The 24,689-nt window shown below is 36.1% G+C and overlaps 1 protein-coding gene across 2 annotated transcripts in view; it reads left to right on the top strand.

Moving 5' to 3' along the window:
* DCC (DCC netrin 1 receptor) overlaps positions 1–24,689 on the top strand; it is a 1,171,073-nt gene that overhangs the window by 845,077 nt on the left and 301,307 nt on the right. For both annotated transcript variants that reach the window (XM_073898173.1, XM_073898172.1), the window contains exons 10-11: positions 16,031–16,179; positions 17,835–17,973. In XM_073898173.1, the coding sequence (XP_073754274.1) occupies positions 16,031–16,179; positions 17,835–17,973 (288 nt within the window). The remainder of the gene's footprint in view (positions 1–16,030; positions 16,180–17,834; positions 17,974–24,689) is intronic.

Here is a 24,689-nt window from a genome sequence, read left to right as displayed (position 1 = left end):
ATATGTGTGTGTGTATATATATATATACACACACACATATATATACACACACACTTTTAATTAATGAAGAAGCTACATTTTTCATTAAAAAAATAATCTCAGTCATTATCTCTCAAGCAGAGAAGTACTAAGAAACATCCTTAGTTTCCTTAAAATCATACTTGATTATGCTCCTACCTTCTTCCTTTCTCCAGAGTTCTAATCCTGCCTTGTAGGCTGTGGGACATAGTGTTTCCTGAATATTAAGGACTGCAAACCACTCAGGTCGCCCTAAAGGGACTAAAAAGTGAAAGGAATCATCTGGATAATGAAGTTTGCAGAAGCTGGCAGTGAGAACGGTTACCAACCGCATGCTCAGATTCCCAGGGTTTGATCTTCAGTTGATAAAAATCCCACGAGCATTTCCTCCTGAACAGTGATGGCAACATGTTGACTGTGATTTTAACAGCTACAACCTAAAGCAGCAATTGTGTGTCATCACCTTAAAATCTTACATGTTCGGCCCATAGCAATCGCCTGTACCTGTGAAATATCCTGTGAGCAAGAATTCTGGCCCAACCCAACTCCCATGATAGAAAATAAAGTTAAATATGTCAAACTTAACACTGTCAGAGCTCGGATTTGAACCTAGCATAACATTCCTGCCACAATGCTAATGTGCCAGTGGGTGTGTGCGTGCGTGTGCATGTGTGTGTGTGAGCATGCGTGCGTGTACAAACTAAGATTAATGATGATCATTTCAAGGCAATAGAAAAAATAATTAATTGAAAGGTAACTGCAGTTTAACAATTCTTTAATGAGTTAAAATTCCTATTACTTCAAAAAACAGAGCCATGATAGAATGTTTTTTTAAAAAATCCCAACATTATAATGCTTCAGCCAATCTGAATGAGTTATGCTAACTCTACTGCTGACGAACATGCTAGGTATATAATTTGTACTCCCTGTTATAAATCACTTACTTGATCTTAACCCTCAGTCAGCTGCCTTGATTCAAAATCTTATCCCACAACCTTGCAAGGAAATAAAAAATAATTATTATTACTTCCATTTTTCAGTGGGACTAACTAGTTGGCTTGTAGTTCATGCAAGCTCTTCACAAAAATACTTAAGAATCCCAGAAATAACTTTCTGCTACCTCTGGTGTTATGTTTCGTCATTTAATATATTTAACCACAAATAAAAATGTAATTATAGATTTAACGTATCACTGACTTATTTTAGATTATGCCAAGAGCTTGATTTTGTCACTTTAAATGTGTTTTGTTCTATCTCCCCTTACAATTTAATGTTCTTATAGTAATTTTGCCACTCTCTTTGGAAATATTGAAATTTTCCTCCATTTCAATCCCTGAGTTCTTGAATTAGCCTAGTAGCACTACCTATATCTGCCATGTTCAATATGGTATCTACTAGCCATAAGTGACTGTTAAGCACTTGAACTACGGCATGCCCACACTGAGGTGTAAAGGTAAAAATAAACACTAGATGTTAAAGACTTAGTATGGAAAGAGTGTAAAATATCACATTAACAAAACTTATATTGCTTATAGTTTGAAATGATAATATTTTAGATATATTGGGTTAAACATTATTATTAAAATTAATTTTACTTATTTAATTTTTACTTTTTGAATGTGGTGACTAGAAAGTTTAAATTACTATGAGCATTCATGGCTCACATTATATTTATACTGAACAGTGATGATTTAGATGCATATACTCTTCTGTCTTACATCCAGCTAGGAGGAAGTCAAGAAGGTAGCCAATGTGATATTAAATTGAGTTTGGGAGTTACTGAAATACAGTGGTTAAATTTAACCCTCCTCAAAGAAATATTTCTTAAAGTCTTACCTAAATAGCATTCATAGTTAACCATTATTTTCCTTATTTGACTCCACATTAATGGACATCATAATCAATAGCCTTTGAATGTTTGAGTCAAAGGCATTTTTTTCCTATTGGCCTGACACTTTATGGGACCAATGAAAATAAAAGCAAAGGAAGTGGGGCTTGGAGAGAGAAAGGAAGCCCTTGATCCAGAGCAGCGCACCAGTGTCTCTGTGTTCAGTTTTACTTAAAGTCTTGGTCCAACTTGTGTGAGATGATTTACTGCTGAAGTCTATTTGTCTTCCTGCTGCTATCTCTGAGCAAGCCTAAATCTTCCATGTGGTTAATAAACTTCTTATCTTTTGAATACTGAAAATAAAATAAACTTAATCCTCAGGGTGGTTCAGTCAGCAGACCGGGAGCCTTTTAGATGCTTCTTAGAGATACAGGACAACTAGGTTTTCTGCCCTCTGCGATTATCAATCTTCCCTTCGCATGCATGTATGTGTAAGGGCGTTAAAGGTGCTTCTCAGTGATAAATGTCAGTGGAATCGCAAAGTGAATATTAATTTCAGTATTGCCAAGGTCAGATGTGTACCCAGGTTCATTGTTATTGGCATTTTTATTGTTGCTGCTGTTAGGAAAGATATTTTATCTTGGGCTCTTTTTGCAAGAGTCAGGAGAGAAGGGGAACAAAATTTCTTAACATGCATCTACATTACTCAAAGAAAAGTGCCTTGGCACAGCCTGATCTGTTAATTGGGGTAATTATTTTGAGTGCCTTAAGAAAGATCAAAATGTGGGTTTAGAGGAGCTAAGGAAGGTGGGAACAGAACAAACAGATGATCACAAAATCTTGAGACTAGCTGATGTTCCTGAAAAGTGGCTGGCTATGTATGTGGAAAAAGAAAGAAAAAAGATCAGGAGAAATAAAGAAGAGAAAAAGTCTGTGATGAAGCCCTTCATTGAAGTCAGGTATGAAATTATCTAGCTAGGAGCTCAAGAAATTAAAAGAGAAATGAAGATAAAGAAAAATATTAGATTATGACTGTCCATCTGGGGATAAATAAGCCATTGGACATGTCTGTATAGAGTGAATTACCTCACACCCCACAGTGGGTACCAGCACTGTGATATTCATCTGCCAACACACCACACCCACGCACCTGACTGGTCTAATTTTAGTCTAGTATTAATGATCTTAGTGAACAACACCAGAAACATCCAGCTATGCAAGTTAGAAATGCAGGAGTCACTCCTGGTGCCTCCTTTCTCCTCACTGCTCTATCTCCAATACATCCAATGCTGCTGGTTTTACCCTCCATATAGCTCTTGAATCCCTCCCACTACCATTGTTCTAATTCAAGCTGTTAATCATTGTCTTCTGTACTATAGAATATTCTCCCAACTGGGCTCCCAATACCCACATTCACCCCCTTCAATTTATTCTTTATGTAACTGACAGAGTACAAAATGCTTAAACTCATCAATTCCGTTCTGATTCTTAGAATAAAAGATGAAAATCTTCCCAAGGCCTTTAAGATTCAGTATGGTCTCACCCCAGCAATCTCTCTCACCTAATCTGCATCCCTCTTCTTGTTCCTTGTGTACTGCAACCTTAGACTGTAAATTCTATGGAAGTTTTCACTGTTTACCCCATCAATTCATCCAATGCCTGGCACACTGTAAAAAAATTACTTAATATTTATTGAGCACTTCCTTTGTGCCAGATGCTATTCATAAATTATTTATTATGAATCTCCACAACAAACACATGGGGTAAGTATTAGTATTAACCCCATTTTAAGATAAGAAAAATTAAACTCAAAGATATTAAGTAGCTTGACCCCAGCCACCTAGCCTGAGCAAGGGTACTGGATTTGAACCCATGTCTTTCATTCTGGAGTCCATACTCTTTACTGTTAATCTCTCTCTCCAAAGCTTATTTATTTAAATGGGATCTGTTGGCATCTCCTGAATCAGAGAAGCTCAGATCTCTGATTTCTGTGAAACCTATGTGTTAGGAGGATAGAGTTCTAAATTTCTTCCTTAACTTATGGTCCCTCCCAAAAGAGTCAGTTTACCCAAGGCAGTTCCTTATCTTTTAAAGCCTAGAAATAGATAAACAATAAATCTCTTCCCCAAAGAGATGGTATCTTTTTAAGATGGGATCTTTTTGTGGTAATATAGAGAAATCTGCTCACTTGACTTTCTGAAAAAGATTGCCACTTCCTTCTTCTCTAATAAATGGCAGCAAGGATCTTTTATAAAAGCAATCTATACAAGTCATTTATTGCTCTATTAAAGCTACAAACATCAAATATTGATTCTTCCCATACTGACCATAATACAAACCAACTTTGAGAAAGGTTGCCGGGATTTAGTTACATTATCACCATGGGAAACACTCCAGGTTGCACACAAGCTAAAGACACCTGCTTCTCTGATGCATATCTATTTATAGAGAACCGACATTTTTGGGTGCAGAAATACAATCCTGAAGTATATATGAGTCTCAAATAAGTGTGAAGCAAGCAAGAGGTCTGTGCATGCCTTTCTGAGGAATTTCTGCTTGCAAATCTTCTGTAAGAATTAAACATAAATATATGGTCTGTATAATAACAGTAAAAGTAACTCTATGTGGAGGATTTATGAGGAGGTTGAAAGGCTTAACTTTTAGGTATTATTATGACACAGCAGGCAAATCTCCACTCTTACCAGACACTCTCTTGGCCACATTTAATTTGTAAACATAATCCTGATTCAGGATTCATGCTATACCTTACACAACTATGGAGTGCTATGTTTCCTATTTCCCTGTCACAGTCATCATTTCCTCATGGTGTTCCAACTATCTTGAGTATTAAGAAGAACAAATATTCCTTCCTCCAATTATCTGAGGAGGGAACCAAACTATGGAAAAGTTTAAGGGACTTGAGTCCAGGTAACAGTAATATTAACTACCATGTTATCTGGAACACTTGCTTCTCTATATAGCCTCATATAATCCTAGTTTAATCCTAGGATTTATTTCTATTATTTCTATTTAGAATTTCTTTCTTTGTTTTAAAGATTTTATTTATTTATTTGACAGAGAGATAGAGCGAGAGAGAGCACAAGTAGGCAGAGTGGCAGGCAGAGGGAGAGGGAGAAGCAGGCTCTCCTCTGAGCAGGGATCCGGACCTGGGGCTCGATCCCAGGACTCCAGGACCATGACCTGAGCTGAAGGCAGCCACTTAACTGACTGAGCCACCTAGGCGCCCCTCTATTTAGAATTTCTTAAAAGCTCCTGACAACTTCTTGGAAAATTAACTTGATTTATTTTTTTCTGAACACCTATTCCCAAACTGAAGTTTTAGAGACAAACATTTTTAAATAAAATTTTTAAACTTTCTTCAAGTATCTTGAGACACACCATATTTTCTTAAAACTGGTAGAATATTATTTGATTTGTTGATAATACTAACAAAATAGAAAAACACTTTATTAATTGATAATTCTATGCTTCTGGTTGTTTCCCCAATATGAGATCAATTGTGTCATCTTTAATTTAGTTCGCTTTGGAATTCTTCTCATTATCTTTACTTAGAGGCCTTATTGTCAGAAACCTTCCCCAAGCTATATAGCAGTTTTTCTACTTACCAGCTTGTAAATTCTATTCTGAAAAAGCTAATTTTAAGGCCATTACCCATCAAATTCATTCACACCCATGTATACTGATTCATCAGATTCCTTCTTCACACCCAAACTTCCTTGTCCTTACTTTTTCCATCAGTGCAATTCCTTTTTTAAAATTATTTTATTTATTTGAGAGATAGAGAGTGTGAGTGCATGCCTGTGAGGGGAGGAGGTGCAGTGGGAGAGTAGATGCCTCTGAGCAGGGAGCCCTAGCTGGGCTTGATCTAGTGACCCTGATATCATGACCTGAGTGGAAATCAAGAGTCTGACGGCCAACTCACTGAGCCACCCAGGCGCCTCCATCAGGGCAATTCGTAATTGTTCTTCAAGAAACATTCTTGACCAAATTCCCATAACCATTCCTAATTACTATATACTTCATCAATAGATATATGTCTAGAATTCTTATATACTTCATTGTCTGCCCAGAGTGGTTTTAATCTTGGTTATATACGGTTTGTTGTTCATATCTAGGTGTTTCCTGTGGTGTCTTTTCTTTACTAAATTCCTTGAAAATTTCTACCCTAATAAAATAGTCCACAGTACTGAAGGTAGCACTGTATCCTGAACACATAAAAAGTATGATTAGACTTTAAAATCACTGGCACTTTTATCTAAAATGGAATGTAACACAATGGAAAGTAACTGAACCCAAGCTATTCTGGAAAAAGAAATTATAAGGGGGAAAAAAAGCCAGTGTGATTAAGTTTATATTACATCTAGCCTTCAGGAACATGGAAACTTAAGGACATTTGGCTAAAAATTTAAGTTTTTAACTTCAGTGTTTGGTATATTGTAAGCAATTTTCCTAGATCGTAAAAACAATTGCTTTTGACACAACTTAGAAATCTTCGATTTAAATGGTTTGAGACCTCAATCATGCAGTCAGGAATCTACATTCTCCATTACGTTTTGTATTTCTAGGCCTTGCCTGTTTTCTAAAGTGAAGTTAAAAATACTCTGCTTACTTCACCAAGGCTATTTATTACTTGACTATGTCAAGAAAAACCAGAGCTATCCCACAAAAAGACCTTATATTGAAGTCAATTTCTGAAACCACTTTTTTTTATCAAACTGCTTCTACTTCTAGTTCTAAGAAGATTACTTTCAGTATTATTTTTCAGAGAGACTCATTAAAGTTCTTCTCTACTACACTGTCAAAAATATCCATCATTTGAAATATGAGCATATATGTGTACATGTGTATGTGTATATGTATATGATATGTAAGTCATATATATCACACATGTTATATATGTATGTGTGTATAGATGTCTCTATATTTCTCTACACACACAGAGACATAGTTGAGTATATTGTGAGTTAGCAGATGCCACCTATTAAAACCCTAAATGAAACGATCAGGCAATAACCACTTCCTCCAACCTAGTCTAGTCAGACTTCTGTGGTTTTGTAATAGAAACCCACCCCATAGTTTGTGCTTCCTTCTTGCCAAATTACTGTCATATCTCCTAACTACGTATAGTTCAGTCAAGAAGAGATTTCATTATGTTAATAATTACATTGTCCACAGGCTTTTTGATGTTGCATTCCCCATACAGAATAGAAACAGATTTCATAGAAATATCATTAAAGTTGTTAACTACAGGAGGAAAAAAAAATCAAAGAGGCAATCAAAGCATGCACTTTATTATCAATAAATGCAAATCGTTTCAGGAATGGATTGCATTTGAAACACATTCAGTTAGGAGATCATCAGTAATGGAAGCCACTGTTTAAATAAGAGCTTTGTGGCCTAAATCCATTTAGATCACTATAGACAATTACTTAGATCCATTGCTCTCCATTTTAAACAATGAACTCAAGAATCATTTTTAAATTAACAAATGAATAAGGAGGTAAAATCATGCTCAGAATTTTGGCCTGATTTGAGGACATGTGAATTATAGCTCATTATTTGAATGACAACAGATGAGATTTTTTTTTTAAATACACTAGTACTTTAGTTCCATTAAAAAAAAAAAAGATTTGGTAGCTGTTAAATTGATGATTTGGGAACAGTAGGACATATTGTACTATGTAGTCATTTTGAAAAGACTTTAAATATTCCAATGTTCAACTACATATTATCTGACACTAACATTTGTCTTCATTTCGGACTTCCAGCTGAGAAACATCAGTATAATGGTGAAAAGACATCAGCCTCATTCAGTATTATGAAGCCAGTAGCATGTCTTGATCCTTCTAAAGCTTTTTCTATGAAAATCTTATATTTACATTCTTATTTAGAAGGGATTATTTAAACTCCCAAAATATTTTTAGAACCTTATATTTGATAAACTGTAATTTATATTTTAGTCTGATTAATACAAATATCAAATTACTTACAGTAAAAAGGTGTCAGGAAGGTAGACGTCTAGAGAGATAGTAGAATAGAAACGGCAAAAGAAAGGAAGAAAAAGAAAAAAGGATGTCATATATGCTATGTGACTTCTTGATCGGCAAAAGCTCTAACATCTTGAAAACCTAAAATATTTGATGAATTAAACCAGATTAATTGAAATGCCTTGAATTGCCTATGATTTAGAAAATGAAATAGAAAAAGTCTATTTCTTAAACATGTTTCAGCTTTTGAATTTTGTTAAAAGTTGAAGATGTCTCTTTAAACTGAACTTATTGCCATATTTCCCATCATAAAATAATTAACAAGCATTACAAATGAATCAATATCAAGGAATCATTGGTTTGGGCGCTGGGTGGCTCAGTCAGTTAAGCATGACTCTTAGTTTTGGCTCAGGTCATGATCTCATGGGTCAGGAGATCCAACCCTGCATGCGGCTTTGCACTCAACGGGGAGTCTGCTTGAAGAGTCTCTCCCTCTCCCCCTCTCCCCACTCGTGCATGCATACGTGCACGTACTCTCTCTCTCAAATAAATAAATAAATCTTAAAAAAAAAAAAAGAATCATTGGTTTTCAGAGCCAAAAGAAGCCAGAGATATTATCTAATCCATTGGGCTACCACTTGGGGAATCATAGACCCTAATGACGGAAACTATGGACACTACACCAAAAAATGTACACAGTACATTCTTGAAAATGTGCATACAATTTCAGGGGCTCCATGGACTCCTTGATGCCAATGACTGGTCTTTATCATAAGTAAAGTAGGGGTAAGAAACTATACCATCTGACCCTCATCTTAATCAATTATAGCTCATTAAACTGATAGTCTCTCCTCTTTCTCTCTCTTTCTATCTCTTGCACTTGTGCACACACATACACGCTCACATATACAATACAAACACACATTCTGTCTTCAGTATGATTATATATGATAAGTGATGCTGTAGTAAAGATTCGGCTAACTTTTATATGCCATTTTGGAGGTTAATATCCAATAAGTTCTCATTATAAAGTGCTCTGTTACACTATACATTTATATATATAGTGAGAAATTACTGTCCCCAGTGAAAATAGTGACATGTAATACAACTCATTCACTCCAACACAAGTATTTAGTTTGTTCTTAGGTACAGGTGTTATAATGAATTTCTACTGAAATGAAATATTGACATTTAAAAAGGTGGTTGGTTGAGCTGACGTTGATTGATGAGTTACTTGCATAGATTATGCATCTATTCTGAAATCTTGCCATTCTTTGAAGAAATAGGTAACTCTGATAGAGATGAAGAGAAATTAGATGCAGTTTGCCACAAAATTATTGTCCAACTGAGGGGATCAGTGGAGATTATTAAAGACATCTTGGAAATGATGAGCAGTTAAGGCCATTAAGTTTCTTGACTGACATACTAAAATGTAATGAAATGGAAGGCTGAAGCTGTTAACTGTATCGATTTCACATATAATTCCCATTGTTGAACATTTTTTGTTTCTCTTTTTCTCTGTCTCTCCTAATATGCATATAATACATCACATATATAAAACTATATAAGCTTGCTTAAATATATAGATATAGATCTGAATAAATACACAAATATATACATGCATACCTCCATAATTAACATAAAACACAGTATATTATCCACACACCTACATTTGGGCTATAATTCAAAAGGAAAATATTAGGGAATTCACGAATTTGAATGTATAACACTGTTGTGAAGAAAAATAAGCATGTACTAGCATAAATAATCTTGACACTAGCCAGGGATGTTGTAAAGAAAAATATTCCATACGCAGGCAGTATTTTGGTCTTAATATATGATGACTATATCATTTGATGTTAATTCTTTGATGTTTTAATGTTTATATTTACTTGGGACAACAACAACAACATCATGGTATTTTAATTTTAATACATGACAATGTTAAGGAAAATCAACAAATGCAATCAGATCATAAAACAAAAAGTTGAAGTAGGAGATAGTTTAGTACAAAGATGCAATCCTTTTTCAGAAAAAGCCAAGTGTAAACCTTACAACAGCAAATAGAATGTTATCATTTGGCTGGAATTGATGAAAACACATACTGCTGTTAGTGCACACTTACACCAAATGCTTTGAATGTTCTTTTTTTACTTCTGGTGTCTATTATCTCTGCTTAAAATTCTTCTGGAATTCCAAGCACATGTTTTTCCCTGATACTGTCTAATGACCATTAGGAAGGGAGAATAATTCAGTTGTGAACAATCAGAGTAGGCACTACAGTGTGAATTGAATCTCAATTACTTACCACCTGATGTTGTCTTATAGGTAACCAAGCTATATATGCATATAAACAAATTACACAGTGGACAAAGTATACCCAGGTTCATGTTCATAGAACAAACATGGACATATATACCAACTTTAGTTCTTGTCAGGTATGTTAGGAAAACACTGTTTTCTGATCACTTGGAGTAACAATCCTGAATTAACAAAATCAAATGAGTTAGACTATGCAGAGTAGCTATTTTTATTTTAGGACTATTGTTTAAAGATATTATTTATTTATTTGTCAGAGTGTGTGTGTGTGTGTGTGTGTGAGAGAGAGAGAGAGAGAGAGAGAGAGAGTACAAGCAAGGCTAGCAGCAGGCAGAGGGAGAAACGGGTTCTCCGCTGAGCAAGGAGCCCGACGTGGGACTCGATCCCAGGACCCTGGTATCATCACCTGAGTCTAAGGCAGACGGTTAGCTGACTGAGCTACCCAGGCATCCCTAGGCTTGTTACTTAGGGTAACATTTGATAATTGTATACAAATTATATACATTTGACACATGCTTATTGAATATGTTGCATATGCCTAGCATTGTGCATGTCCCTGTGCAGAAGACAACTGCTCCTATTATTTGGGAAACTAAGTGGAGTGTTTTGACCGTTCTCCTGACAAGAAGCCTGGACACTAAGCAGCCCTCCCTAGGCTCATCAGGGGAGGAGTGTGGCCTATTGGTAGTCTTTGTGGGGATGCTGCCTTGAGCTGTAGACATCTGGGTAGTCTGTCTATTCTCCCCATGATGCCTGATTGAAGTGGCTATGAGGCTGGCATAGACCTAGTCTGGTGGGCTGTGTACTCCCACCCCCACTGTGCTAGGCGGCTCCCTCAGCTTGGCCTTCCAGATTCTCAAGTGGCTTGCTCTTCTTCCCATAACCCCTTTGTGTTCCAGTGAAACAGATGAGCAGAATCTTCCCAAACATTGTCTTCCCTTCCTTTCTCCAATAAAGGGAGACTCAGTCATCTCCTAGGCCTTTTGGAGTCATTCTGCCTTGGGAAACCTTCCTTGAATGTGGAGTGATGGCCTTGGATGTTGGCCTTTTTTTTTTTAATTTTTTTATTGTGGTGTTAATCACTCTACATTACATCATTAGTTTTTGAAGTAGTGTTCCATGATTCATTGTTTGTGCATAACACCCAGTGCTCCACGCAGAACGTGCCCTCTTTAATACCCATCACCAGGCTAACCCATCCCCCCACCCCCCTCCCCTCTAGAACCCTCAGTTTGTTTTTCAGAGTCCATCATCTCTCATGGTTCGTCTCCCCCTCCTATTTACCCACCTTCATTCCTCCCCTCCTGCTATCTTCTTCTTTTTTTTTTCTTAACATATATTGCATTATTTGTTTCAGAGGTACAGATCTGTGATTCAACAGTCTTGCACAATTCACAGTGCTCACCATAGCACATAGCACATACCCTCCCCAGTGTCCATCACCCAGCCACCCCATCCCTCCCCCCCCCCACCACTCCAGCAACCCTCAGTTTGTTTCCTGAGATTAAGAATTCCTCATATCAATGAGGTGGATGTTGGCCATCTTTAAATCTTAGTCTTGAGTTCTAGAATGAGCCGTGTTTTCAGTAAGCAGTGCCCTTTTAGTTTAGCCACAGGAGAGCTAGAAGGAGCACATTCAGTTAATACTTTATATATCACTGGGCCACAAAGGATATGCTCTGTGGTTTCAAAATCCTGGTTATGGGGTGCCTGGGTGGCTTAGATGGTTAAGCATCTGCCTTCGGCTCAGGTCATGATCTCAGGGTCCTGGGATCGAGCCCCACATTGGGCTCCCTACTTGGCAGGGAGCCTGCTTCTCCCTCACCCTCTACTGTTCCCCCAGCTTGTGCTCTCTTGCTCTCTCTGTCAAATAAATAAATAAAATCTTTAAAAAAAATCCTGGTTATGTCACATTCAACATGTAACTCAAGCAGGTCACTCAGACTCAATTCTCTTGCTCCTTTCTTTGTGTCTCTTCCTTAGAAAAATAATAGATTCCAAATCAGAAAACCTCCCCTCTTAAAATGTTTGCATTGTCATTGTGAATATATCAATAATCATAGAAGCATGAAAATTATAATTTTTATTACTGTTCTTTAAAACATTGTACTTTGAAAATCCAGTTGAACAATGTCAGTGGGCAAGTTTTTCTTTTGCCTTTTTTCCCCCATGATGCAAAATGTCTGCTTCATTATAATACAGTTCTAATTGTATCACTATGAACTTTGACACAGGCAAGACTCCCCATTGTTGTATAGTATTGTCTACTAAAGTCACCTTTGTGAAATAAAGAATTTTCCATAGAAAAATTACCCCTTCCTGGAATAGTACCAAGGTGAGGGCCCTCTCATAAAGTGTCTGTCAAAAATACAACTCTTTGGGAGCCAGAGTTCTACCTATGGAAGAAAGGACATAAAAGGAATGGGGAACACAAGAACAAACTCTATAGAGATGGGTTGGAATAGGAGGTATCTCTGTAGAGTTGTGAAAAATATATGTGTGTACCTGTATATTTGAGTATATGTATGCATGAATGCATTTGTGTATGTATAAGTGTATATACATTCCTGTTTCTCATTCACCAGTAAGACCTAGAAGCAAGACATCCAAGTAGCAATGAACATAGCTAACACCTAGATCTTTGTCTTGAATACCATTTCCCACTAAAAGGAAGGAGACATCTCTGGAAAAATGTTTGATTCCAGAACTGGGGCAGGATCAAGATGAGCTTGGAATATATTATGCTAAGAAGACAGGAAGTGTTACAATAAATGATGAGACGTGTTAAAAGGACAGAGGAACCAACTTAAAGAGGACCTCACTGGCCAAATTTGAACTGGACAACTTGAACACCAAAATAATTAGGGACAATTATGAATTATAGACCATAAAAGAGTAGAAATACATGTGCCCATGCCAATAAGATACACATAAATAGAAATGTGGGTTTTTGGGGCATCTGGGTGGCTCAGTCGCTTAAGCATCTGACTCTTGATTTCAGCTCATGTGATGATCTCAGGGTCCTGAGACTGAGTGTCACATGGGACTCCACACTTAGCACAGAGTCTGCTTGTCCCTCTCCCTCTGCTCTCCCCCTGCTTGTGTGCTCTCTCTCTCTCTAAAATAAATAAATAAAATCTTTTAAAAAAAAAGGAAAATGGGTTCTTGTTTATAATAGAATGTTGAGTGCCACATAGTTAATGTGGAGGAAGTGCTTGAGTAAAAAAAAAACATTTTGTAACCACCATGCTGAAAATGGATTTATCAAAAAGTATTAATAGGTGCTAATTCTAAGGGATTTTGGTAAATAATATATTTAAATGGTCCTGACATAGTATCTCCCGACAAATTGCCTATTGGTTGTAAGCAGTAGAGCAGGGGTTTGGGGTCGGGAGGGATACAGGGGAACCAGTTAACTTTACAGTGGAGAAATCTGGCAGCACCTTGACCAGGTATTCAGAACTAATATAACAAACCAGGAAGGGAGAGAGGTCTTATGCCTCTGGACGTGATGCCCTGAGGAGACAGACATCACACATGTTTCATTTCAGTCTAGAATGTATCCAACACATCCAACACAAAGAAAACACAAAGAAACAAAAACAAACCCCGAATAAGTAATCTATTAATTTGAAAAAAAGACTATAGTCTTCGAAAGTATAAATGACCTAAAAGATAAAGATGGGCTTTGGAAATCTTCCAGTATAAAGCTAACTAAAAGATAATGACAGTGAAATGCAAACTTGACCCTAGACTGGATCCTGAACTGGAGAGGGAAATGCTACATAAATTACATTATGGGGTCAGTTGACACAATTGGAATGCAGATGATGATTAGGTGAAAGTATTGTATTAGTATAAAATGCACTGAAGTTCATATTATTCACGAACACATCAATGCTTAGGAAATATGCATTTGGGGGTAGAGAGCCATAGTTTGTGTAACTTCATCTGAATAGATAGTTCAGATTTTCTGTCTCTGTATCTCTCTCTCTATTTCTCTTTATATGATAAATGCAACATATATGTATATATGGAGAGAGAGATAGAGAATATATGTATACCTGGATAAAGGGAACATGGGTGTTCTATGTACTATTTTCATTCTTAAAATTTTCTGTAGGTTTAAAATGATTTTCAAGTAAGTTTTTAAGAAATTATTAACAATCGGGACCCTTGGGTGGCTCAGTGGCTTAAGTGTCTGCCTTTGGCTCGGATCATGATCCCAGGGTCCTGGGATCAAGTCCCATATCAAGGTCCCTGTTCAGCAGGGAGTTTGCTTCTCCCTCTGCCTGCTGTTCCCCCTGCTTGTGCTCTCTCTCTCTCTCTGACAAAAAAATAAATAATTAAATCTTAAAAAAAAAAAAGAAATTGTTAGCAATCATTTGTTAAGGTGAAATAATGCAAATGTCAATAATAGAGATACTTAAGATCTGGGGACTAGTGGGAAAATATGTGAAGGTGATAAATAAAATATATCTAAATATTTTTATATTAATTTATAAATAAATAAATATATATATACATATGTGTGTGTGTGTGTGTGTGTGTGTGTGTGTGTGTGTGTATATTTCCCCCAAATGAATGTGTGAGCAGTGACGACGCCTTAAGGAGGCTGGATACCACGGAATACATTCTGAAAAATGAGTGATTCAGGGACACAGGCACAGCACTGATCTAAGGTATTGTGTTATCAGATCTCTGTCAGCCAGGTTTTCACAGACTGTTTTACTCTGGACATTCAAACTCACAAAATTCTATTAGAGGCCTAAAATGTGCATCTGTTCAAAGCTAGGTGGTATTTAAGGCTGGAGAAAATGTACAGTGTGTTTAAAATAAAATTGTTATACTTGCAATGATGAAACCATTTAATTTACGATAACTAACATGGGTATTGGATTTTCAGTTTACAAACCATATATTTATATTTGGGTCCATGAATAAAAAATTATGCACAAATTCAAAATTTGCAAATCTGGAATTTGAGAGTTTCTTAACCCATGTCATACCCAAACTTGATCTGACCTTATGCTATGCTATGTATAGTCTTTGATAATTCTGTTTGATGTGAATATCATATATTTTGCTGCAAATATATGATTTGATAACAGGGTGCTACCATAGACCCCACTTGGGGTGTTAAATATAACACTGCACAGGTAACGTATTACATTTCCAAAATCTGAAAATTTCTAGATCTCAAAACATATCTGGACACAAGTGTTTTGGTTAAGCGATTGTGGACCTGTGCTATATAATTTCTTTAATGAACAAGGTACTTATTCTCGATTAAGTAAAGTAGCAGTTATAAGAGAAAATGGAATACTAGAAAGTGAAATTGAAAATTGATGCCAAAATTAATTTAAAGGACTCAGACTTGGTCAAGATTTTAAAATGCAGACATAAATAAAGATGTGGTACGTTATCCATAGCCGTGCTGCTTATTTGAATTATAAGTAGAATCATGATGTACAAGTATTCTAATAGTATTTTCTCTTTTTCCTTTCTGTGGTTATTACAAGCAAAGGCATACTGGCATAGTGGAAAATTTTCCATACTAAGAATTTAGATTAAGAATCCACCACTTTTTCTGTCATTTTCCTAGTCATTTAGATTCCTTGACCACTTTTCTCCACTGTAAAAATGAAATAAGTAATTTAGATTAATATAAGTCCCCTCCTGAATTGCAAAATGAAATAATTCTGAAATTCATTACTTTATATTTACATTTTATTTTCTTATCCCATTTGGTTCTAAAAATAGTACATAGGGCTATAATATCTTTAAGCTATAAAAGATGTATGTTGCTTATTTTGAAAAGAACCCTCTTAGACTAATCAATTTCTTTTGTACACAGTGCAAGTTCCAGGGCCAGTAGAAAACCTGCAAGCTGTATCTACCTCACCTACCTCAATTCTTATTACCTGGGAACCCCCTGCCTATGCAAACGGTCCAGTCCAAGGTTACAGATTGTTCTGCACTGAGGTGTCCACGGGAAAGGAACAGGTAGGCAAGGGAAGGGGCCCAATGCTGCCACCTATTGGATGTCCTAGGACCAGAGCCATAGGAGGAAATCTGCAGATTCTTGGTACAGTCCAGTCCAGAATGTTAACTGGATAGCTGATCAGCTTCAAAGTACTTGTTATTAGAAACTTTAAACAATTTAATTGAATTCTGATTGTAAGAGAGGCAATTGGGCAATGAGATAAAGTCACTATAAAGGATGTCATTTTTCTTTTTTGTCTGAGTAGGGAGTGGCCCGTGCCAGTGTAGCCACATTTGTATTAACTCAGCTGGTCCTAGAAAGCATTTGCATCGTGAGTCCTTATCTTAAGGATGATTGATCTTTTGTTCAATGACCTCAGTCAACTTGTTTTTTTCATTCTTGTGTATTTGAGTTATTTCTATCCTTTCCTCACCATGAGGTTGTAGTCCCCTATCACTTTTCATTGTTTTCAGGAAACCTCATTCCAGAAGGCTACTTGCCTCCTTCTTACATTTTGCTTCTAATCTGTGGTTTGCACAGACCCCTGAAAATAGGAAAATTAGATTTTCAGATAAATAAGTATTTAGGGGGCCACACATGAAACTCAGCAATTCTGTTTTGTGACACATATGTGACTACTGAGATGTTTACTTCCAAATTCTCAACCTCATGTAGAGAAAGATCTATAGACAAGGGAGCAGTTAAATAAGAAAAACCAAGAGCCCACCTTGGGATAACAGAGTTCTTTGAATGTGTTATGAAGCTTGCCAAGCATACAGTGGTCTTCATGCTTCCACATAAACTGCATGATAGAGATTTTGCTTTAAAAAAAAATGTTTGCAACAGTCCAATTCAGAAGTAGTTCAAGCCCTAATTGCACGATAGGAATCACTAAAATCTCCTTATTTATAATTATCCATCCCATCTTTTATTTGTTTGCTGCCCTCATGCAATTTAGCTCTCGCTTCCATCTTTCTATTCTCTCCATTTTCAACATTCTTGGCTTTTCCATAATGGATTTCACCAACCCACTTAAATAAATTCAGAAATGATGTTACCTGAGACAAATATGAGTGTGACCATCATTGTGGAGAGTGAAATATGTCTTCAAGAACACACCGGCTCTGATTTCTCAATGACCGTCACTTCTAGTACCTCATTTCTGCATCAGTGAAGTACTGAAAACCATTCCATACCACCTCACAGCCTTGTGAGACACAAAGATTGTGACAAAGGATTTGTCAGTTTCAAGAACTGTGGTTATATTTCAGCAAGGGAAGGAAGAAATCTACTGTTTTTTAGTGAATTATTCCACTTAGGGTAGAGGAGCAACTCTCTATTCCCATGGATTCACAGGCTGCCTTCTGCCTGTCAGAGTTTCGGTGTGGGTGGAATACGGCACACCTGATTCAGTGTATTGGGTGGCATTAAACACATTGGAACTTAATGACTGTAAAAATAGCACAGTACTATTTTAACTAGGAGTCTGCAGAATGGTTTGGGCTTTAGTGGGGGAGTGTGTATCACAAGTTAGGTTTTACAACAACTCATTATGAGGCTAAAACGTAGTTTAGTGAGTAAGAGTCTAATATCCAATTCACTGATTGCACAGAATGGCTGCCATTTCTGCTTTAATGTGCCTCCTGAATAACAGTTTGGCATTTTATGTCTCCAGAATATAGAGGTTGATGGACTATCTTATAAGCTGGAAGGCCTGAAAAAATTCACGGAATATACTCTTCGATTCCTAGCTTATAATCGCTATGGGCCTGGAGTATCTACTGATGACATAACAGTGGTTACACTTTCTGATGGTAAGTTATAGACAGTGAAACTTGACTCGCATATTTGATAATGATGACTTAATATTGCATGTATGTCATAGATTGCATCTTTAAGGCTTTCTAATTAAAACTTTATGGCATACAGGAGAGGAAGAAAAAGGGGAGTATGTCAGAGAGGGAGACGAACCATGAGAGATGATGGACTCTGAAAAACAAAATGAGGGTTCTAGAGGGGAGGGGGGTAGGGGGATGGGTTAGCCTGGTGATGGGTATTGAGGAGGGCACATTCTGCATGGAGCACTGGGTGTTATGAACAAATAATGAATCATGGAACACTGCACCAAAAACTAATGATGTAATATATGGTGATTAACATAACAATAAAAATTAAAAAAACTTTATGGCATATATTAGCATAAATTAAAAATTTGACTCATTCACTCAAACTATCTATTACAGTTAAATTTAAACTTTCAAAAGGTATATTATATACTCTGTGTCAGGATGTCCTAATAGGAAATCTTCAAAAGTGTGGCTACTGCCTAAGAGTTCAAATTATTTGTGGGGGGAGGGGTCTCTTTATGTCTATAAACACAAACACATTTGTGCATGTGTATGTGTGGACTAATTTACATTGGTTTGCTTCTTTTTATTTATCATTCTAAAGGGCGAGGGTGGATGATTAAAAGTGTAAATGATGGACAGTCCTCCTACATATACCACTTAATTTGAAAATATGTTGTAAGGATTTAGGCCAAATAATCCAGCATTGAAGGTATTAAAACTAAATAGGACAATGCATAATTTTAGCTTTACCTTGTCTAACCAATGAAATATTAGACATATTTTCTGAAATATCATAAAAGAGAGGAAGAACTCTTAATGAAAAAGATGGATTTGGCAAAGCAGTAGCAAAGGAAACTAGAGATCTCAGAAAAGGATAAGGAAATGTCGGGAAATTTAATGACAAGTGAAAATAAAGGTCAGCAGAGTATATGATATGGGGCCAGTGGAAATTCAGGCAGGTGTAGAAATGCAGAGATGGCCTCCATGAATATTAAAAAGGCAACAAGCTATCTTTTTTCAGAAAGGTTTCCATACTGTTGTACATAATTCTATAAATAATTGATCTTCTGAATTTCAAGGGGAAAAAAGACTTTAACTTGTGATTCCTTAACAAATCCATCATTGTTTAATCTGGAAAAGTATCTGGGTGGATATTTCACACAATATCAGTGGATCGAGGAAGGTCATGCATGTTATTAAGGACAGTGCGGCAAAGACACAAGAGTGATGTTCATTTGCAATTTCAACTTAAAAAAATATTTTATATTATATGTGACGCCACTTCAGTATCATTTTTAATGCCCATCCATCTGATTCTGTTACTGAAGACAGAGTAGAATATTTATTGGCAGAATAAATTACTTCACAACTTATAATTATAAAAATAAAAGGAAAACAAATGAAAATGAATAGTTTACATAATTTATGTAGATTTCATTCACACTCTGAACTGTAATACTGTGGCCTTATTCTTCACTTTCATTTTAAATGTCGTAAGTGAGAGAGATAGATTATTACTCATTAGTCCAAGAATTATTATCTCTAAGTATTGCAACAGTTAGGACTTAGAAAATGCCTGTCACTAAATAAAAGGATTTCATGACCCTAACCCAACAAGCATCACTATGCAACGGATGCCAACTTGTCTTTATCGATGCATTTGACAGGAGAAAGCAGGAACTGAGTAGCCCCCTTGAAGTGGGCTCCTGGGCCTGGTCTGCATCCCTCTTCACAATCAATTCATCTCTTTTGATTTCCAACAAAATCCCCTGCACTCTTGGCTTTCCCTTTCTTATTATCCAGTCCCCTTCTTTCTGCTCAGTCTGATGTCTTCACTCTATTGAAGCTGGCCATGCGGAGGTCACACATCATACAGAGATATATTTCAACACATTTCAGAGCCTCCTACTTCCCAGTCCTTAGTCGTGAAGCTGTCTTCTCCTTGACTTTCTGGATGTTATAAAAGGGAGATGTTGTGAAAATTAAATGGGTTAATCCATGTGAACACCTAAAATATGAGCATGGCATATTTTTAAGTGTTCAATAAATGTTATCTATGACAATGTACATGTCATTTTTTCTCCTTATACTACATGTTCCTTAATGTGAGGGATGCTGCTATATTCGTCTCTACATTCATCATCTCAGTAAATATTTACTGAATTAATCAGACAGTTCAAGAAACAATACAATTGTTAGTATGTATAGACTTATCTTTAGGACTTTCTATTTATGTGGCTAATTTAATAGATAACTGTGTCTAAGTGCATCTGTGTTACAGAGAACACTGTGTTTCTTATTAGGTCAGAGGAACCCTTACCACAAAAATTTATACTGGGACCATAAAAAATTGAATAAAAACAAAATAAAATGCAAATAATGTTTTTTTTAGTTAATTATCCCAATGGTATTCCACGCTAAAATGCTTGTGAAGATGTTTATCCTGATAAGCTGTCGTCTCTAACTTAGCCCACTTTCATTGTTTTTCTGGGAAGAAAAATTGTTTTTCATTCAGATTCCCCCACTTATTGTATCCTTTGTTTACAACAATCCACTTCTTTAAACCCTTTGGGATTTTAGAAAATCAGATCTAGGGAGTCTAATATTGAGTGTGGAATGTAACTAATTTTGCCAGTTTGTTCTCAAATACTGTCTCTTGAACTAGTTGACAACTGTAGGTCATTAAAATATTTTATGAATCAATTAATATTTATGAATTTCCATGCCAGCTTGCTTTGTGCCCAAAAGTAGAAGGACCCAATTTCATAGGCAAACTTAACTATAAGAATGTACTTTTTGCTGTTGTCACTGGTATTTATTGAGTACTTATCAGTGCAAGGCCCTGCTCTAGTCACTTAGCATCATTAACCTTTAATCCTCATGATACTATAATTTTTCTCCTACTTTACAGATGACAAAACTGTTAGAAAGAGGTCAAAGCTAGTAAGCAGCAGGCCAGGTCACTAGTAAGAAAAGAAGCAAGATTTAATGTGAAAAAAATCATGAGTTTCTCTTATTCGATAATGAATTTCTCATGTTAATTGCTTAAAGTACAAAGCTCGTAATTATATATCGGTTATTTCAATCCATAAATTATGTGTACAGGACAGCACACATTTGGTAAGGGGAGGAATTCAAGTGCCTGTCTATATGGAGATTCATTTACAAATGTGGGAATTTTATCTACTCTACAAAATGCATCATTATCGTATGTATCAAACCAGCATGTGTCACCATATTGAGGGGAGTTTCTGGACCAAATGCCTCTGATTGGCTTTAACGAACAATTGTAAATGATAATTGCTTGACATTTTGAAGAGAAAATAATGAACTATGGCCTTCCTCTTCCCCTCATGAGGCAATGAAACATCTTGGGAAATCAAATAAAGAAAAGCTCAAATAAATGTGGATTCCATTTACTTCCACCAAGCATCTAATCCTATCTACTGTATCTCAATAATAGGGGAATTGTTAGTGAGAGGGAGGGAGTAGAGATCGATAACTAAAAATGCTCTAGGAGAAACTCTCTTTCCTGATTAGGTAAGGCAAGAATAGCCGGTGTGCTCCAAGTTTGTGAAGTTATATGATGGAGCACTTTGCATTTTTTTATGCGGCGCCTATTTTAATTTTCAAAGTATGTGGGTCACATGCTTTACAGAATCATTTGAATATGGATTATATTAAATTCTTCCTCATTGTGAGGATGTCATTCTGTTTAGTTTTTCTGATCACACACATTGTTATTATTTCCAGCCTACTCTAATATTTCCTCTTTTAAAGAAACAGAATGTGGAGATGGTCTTATTAAAGCCTCTGCATTATTCCCTTTCCTGAAAACTGGACTGGGATGTCCATGGGTCTGTGAAGGTAGTTTAGGGAAGTCCATTTCATTAATGTAACATTTGAGAAGAGTCGAGAAGTTAGGAAGTTTGCCAAATGCAGGAGAACCCTTCTCACTATTTTAGCTTTAGAAAAAAAATCTTAATGTTTTAATCATAGTAACATGAAAATGGAATATACGATATAAAAGAATGAAAATTTTAGAAAATGAGTTTTGAAGGAAACTGGTCTGTTAAAAAAAAAAAAGGCACACATACTTTAAGAACTCCACAAAAAAGGACATCCAAATGCCATGAAATATGTAAAAAGATGCTCCAAGTGACTGGTCCTCAGGGAAAAGCAAATAAAAACACTCCATGCCTACCAAATGACTAAAATGAAAAAGATTCAGAAAAAAACAAAGATTGGTAAGAATATGGATATTCTGGAAATTTGCTATATTTAACCTATCTATAACCCCCATAAGGGTTTCCAAAGCTACCAGGTTTTCCAGTCCTAGGTATATAATGAAGGAAATGAGTGTAGTTGTTCATAAAAAGACATGTACAAAAGTTTTCATAGCAGATTTATTCTCATAGCCCCAAACTGAAAGTAATCTAATGCCATTCATCAATAGAATGAGTTTATATAAAATAGAATGGTCACGTATTAGAATACATAGGACCAATAAAAAACAAACAAAAGAACTGAAACTACTGCAGGATGCACCAGAGAGAATGAATCCCAAGAAATAATAATGAGCAAGAGAAAGCAGCTTGAACAAAATAACCGATTTCATTTTTAGTAAGCTCAAAAGCAAGCTAAGCTAATCAATGGTGTTAGAAGTCAAAATAGTGGTTACTCTTAGAAGGGTATTGATTGGGAAGGGACCCAAGTGAACTTTCCAGGATACTGAAAATATTCTATATCTTGATCCAGGTGGTGTCTAAATGTGAACACAGCCACAGACATTTAACTTTATCCAATCATGCATACACGATTTGTGCATTATACCATATGAATGTCACACATTAATTAAAAAAAAATAAAACCACAAAAAGAGAGCTTGTTATGACAAAAACCCTGAATATGAAAAACATTTTATTATGTCTTATAATCTCTCTGTTAATTAATTAATTCAACACAAATTTGCTGCATGTGACCCACATACTTGACACTCTTATTGATACTGAGGATTCAGCATCTAAAGGGACAAGAATCCTGGACCCTGTGGGGATTATACTCTGTATTTGAAAGGAAATATAATATGAATTAAAATAAGTTGAATAATAAAGTCTATTTCTTAAATTATAAAATATTTTCTGAAAGAATTCTTGTTGACCTAATTCATGAAAACAAGCCTCTGGTGAATGTTTTTTTGTCACAAGTTACATTGCCCATAAACTTCACCAAGTACTAAGATAAGAAGTTCAAAATGAAAACAGAGTAAGTTATTATAAATTCCTATGGTGTCCAGAAAGGCCTAGGAGCTAATATTTTAGTAAGTATTTATTTGTTCATGTAATCATTGAGTCAGTAGCTATTAATTGAATGTCAGTTTGGGGGCTGTAAAGATTAATCAGACATGTCTCGTGCCCTCATGGTGATTACTTTTCAAAAGGTAAACTCAGAATAGGGCATAAATGAATTCAGGGTAAAATATAAGTACCCTCAAGAAATGTAGAAATTATCCAAGTTCAAACAGAAAAGGGCCCTTAAATTCTTGAAAATGCTGAGAGCATTTCTTCTCTGTTGAATTAATCAAGTTTTCATGAACAAAATAGGGACTACTCATTTTACAGATTAATACGTGTTAAGCATTTATTGAATGCTACTTTTATTTCTTTTGTGAGGCAGAAAGCTTTATTTATTTATTTATTTATTTTTATAAAAGATTTTATTTATTTGTTGGAGAGAGAGAGTGTGAGCAAGGGTACAAGCAGGGGGAGCTGCAGGCAGAGGGAGAAGCAGGCTCCATGCTGAGCAAGGAGCCTGATGCGGGACTCGATCCCAGGACCCTGGGATCATGACCTGAGCCGAAGGCAGACGCTTAACCGACTGAGCCACCCAGGCGTCCTGAAAGCTTTATTTTGTTTATGATTCATCTAAGACATCTGAGAAGTATCTGACACAGCACAGCCATTTAGTAAATGGTGTCTGAATTACTCACGTGATGGAATATTCACCTTTTGATATAGTAAATATTCACTACAAGTATTATAAAGAAAGTTGTACATGTTCTTCCTTCTTCCATGAAGGAAAGGGGCAATCAAAATGCAGACAAGAGAAAAAAAAAAAAACCTAGAAAATCCACAAAGAAAAAAAAAAACTTTTTTTTTGTTAATGGAATTGACTCACGGAAAGCTCTTTGATAACCTGCTTGCATCTATGACACATAGGTTTAATTACACACAGATAAAAAGACACATGTATTTCTTCTTTTCACTTTTTAAGAGATAATAAAGATTGCAGTAAGGAGATTAAGCAACATGAGTGACCATTAGAATGACATATTTTATAATAAAACCATGCAGATCCTGAAATACACAATATCTTACACCTTTAAAACCACTCTAGGAAATCTCCCGTGTATTTTTATTGGTTTCTCTGGGAAGGTTATAACAAGAAAGCCATAATTAAATGGCAGTATTTGGTATCACGGCAGGTGCTCTCTTGCCTAACAATTTGGGGGAGGTGCTCCCTATACGGATGCCTGGCCCTACCAAGTGAGAAAAAAACAGACAGAGGCAGTTATTTTTCATCTCCCCAGGAAAATTTTGAAGTGCCACCTGGATCAGCCTACCTAATTACCATCATGAACTGTGAAAGTCACGCTCTCTCTTTTCACAGAGGGTTGTAGT

This window comes from Callorhinus ursinus, unplaced genomic scaffold, assembly GCF_003265705.2.
Source record: "Callorhinus ursinus isolate GAN/ISIS: 27379988/994484 unplaced genomic scaffold, GSC_fseal_2.0 scaffold11, whole genome shotgun sequence".
Classification (NCBI taxonomy): domain Eukaryota; kingdom Metazoa; phylum Chordata; class Mammalia; order Carnivora; family Otariidae; genus Callorhinus; species Callorhinus ursinus.
This window is presented reverse-complemented; position numbering and strand designations above follow the sequence as displayed.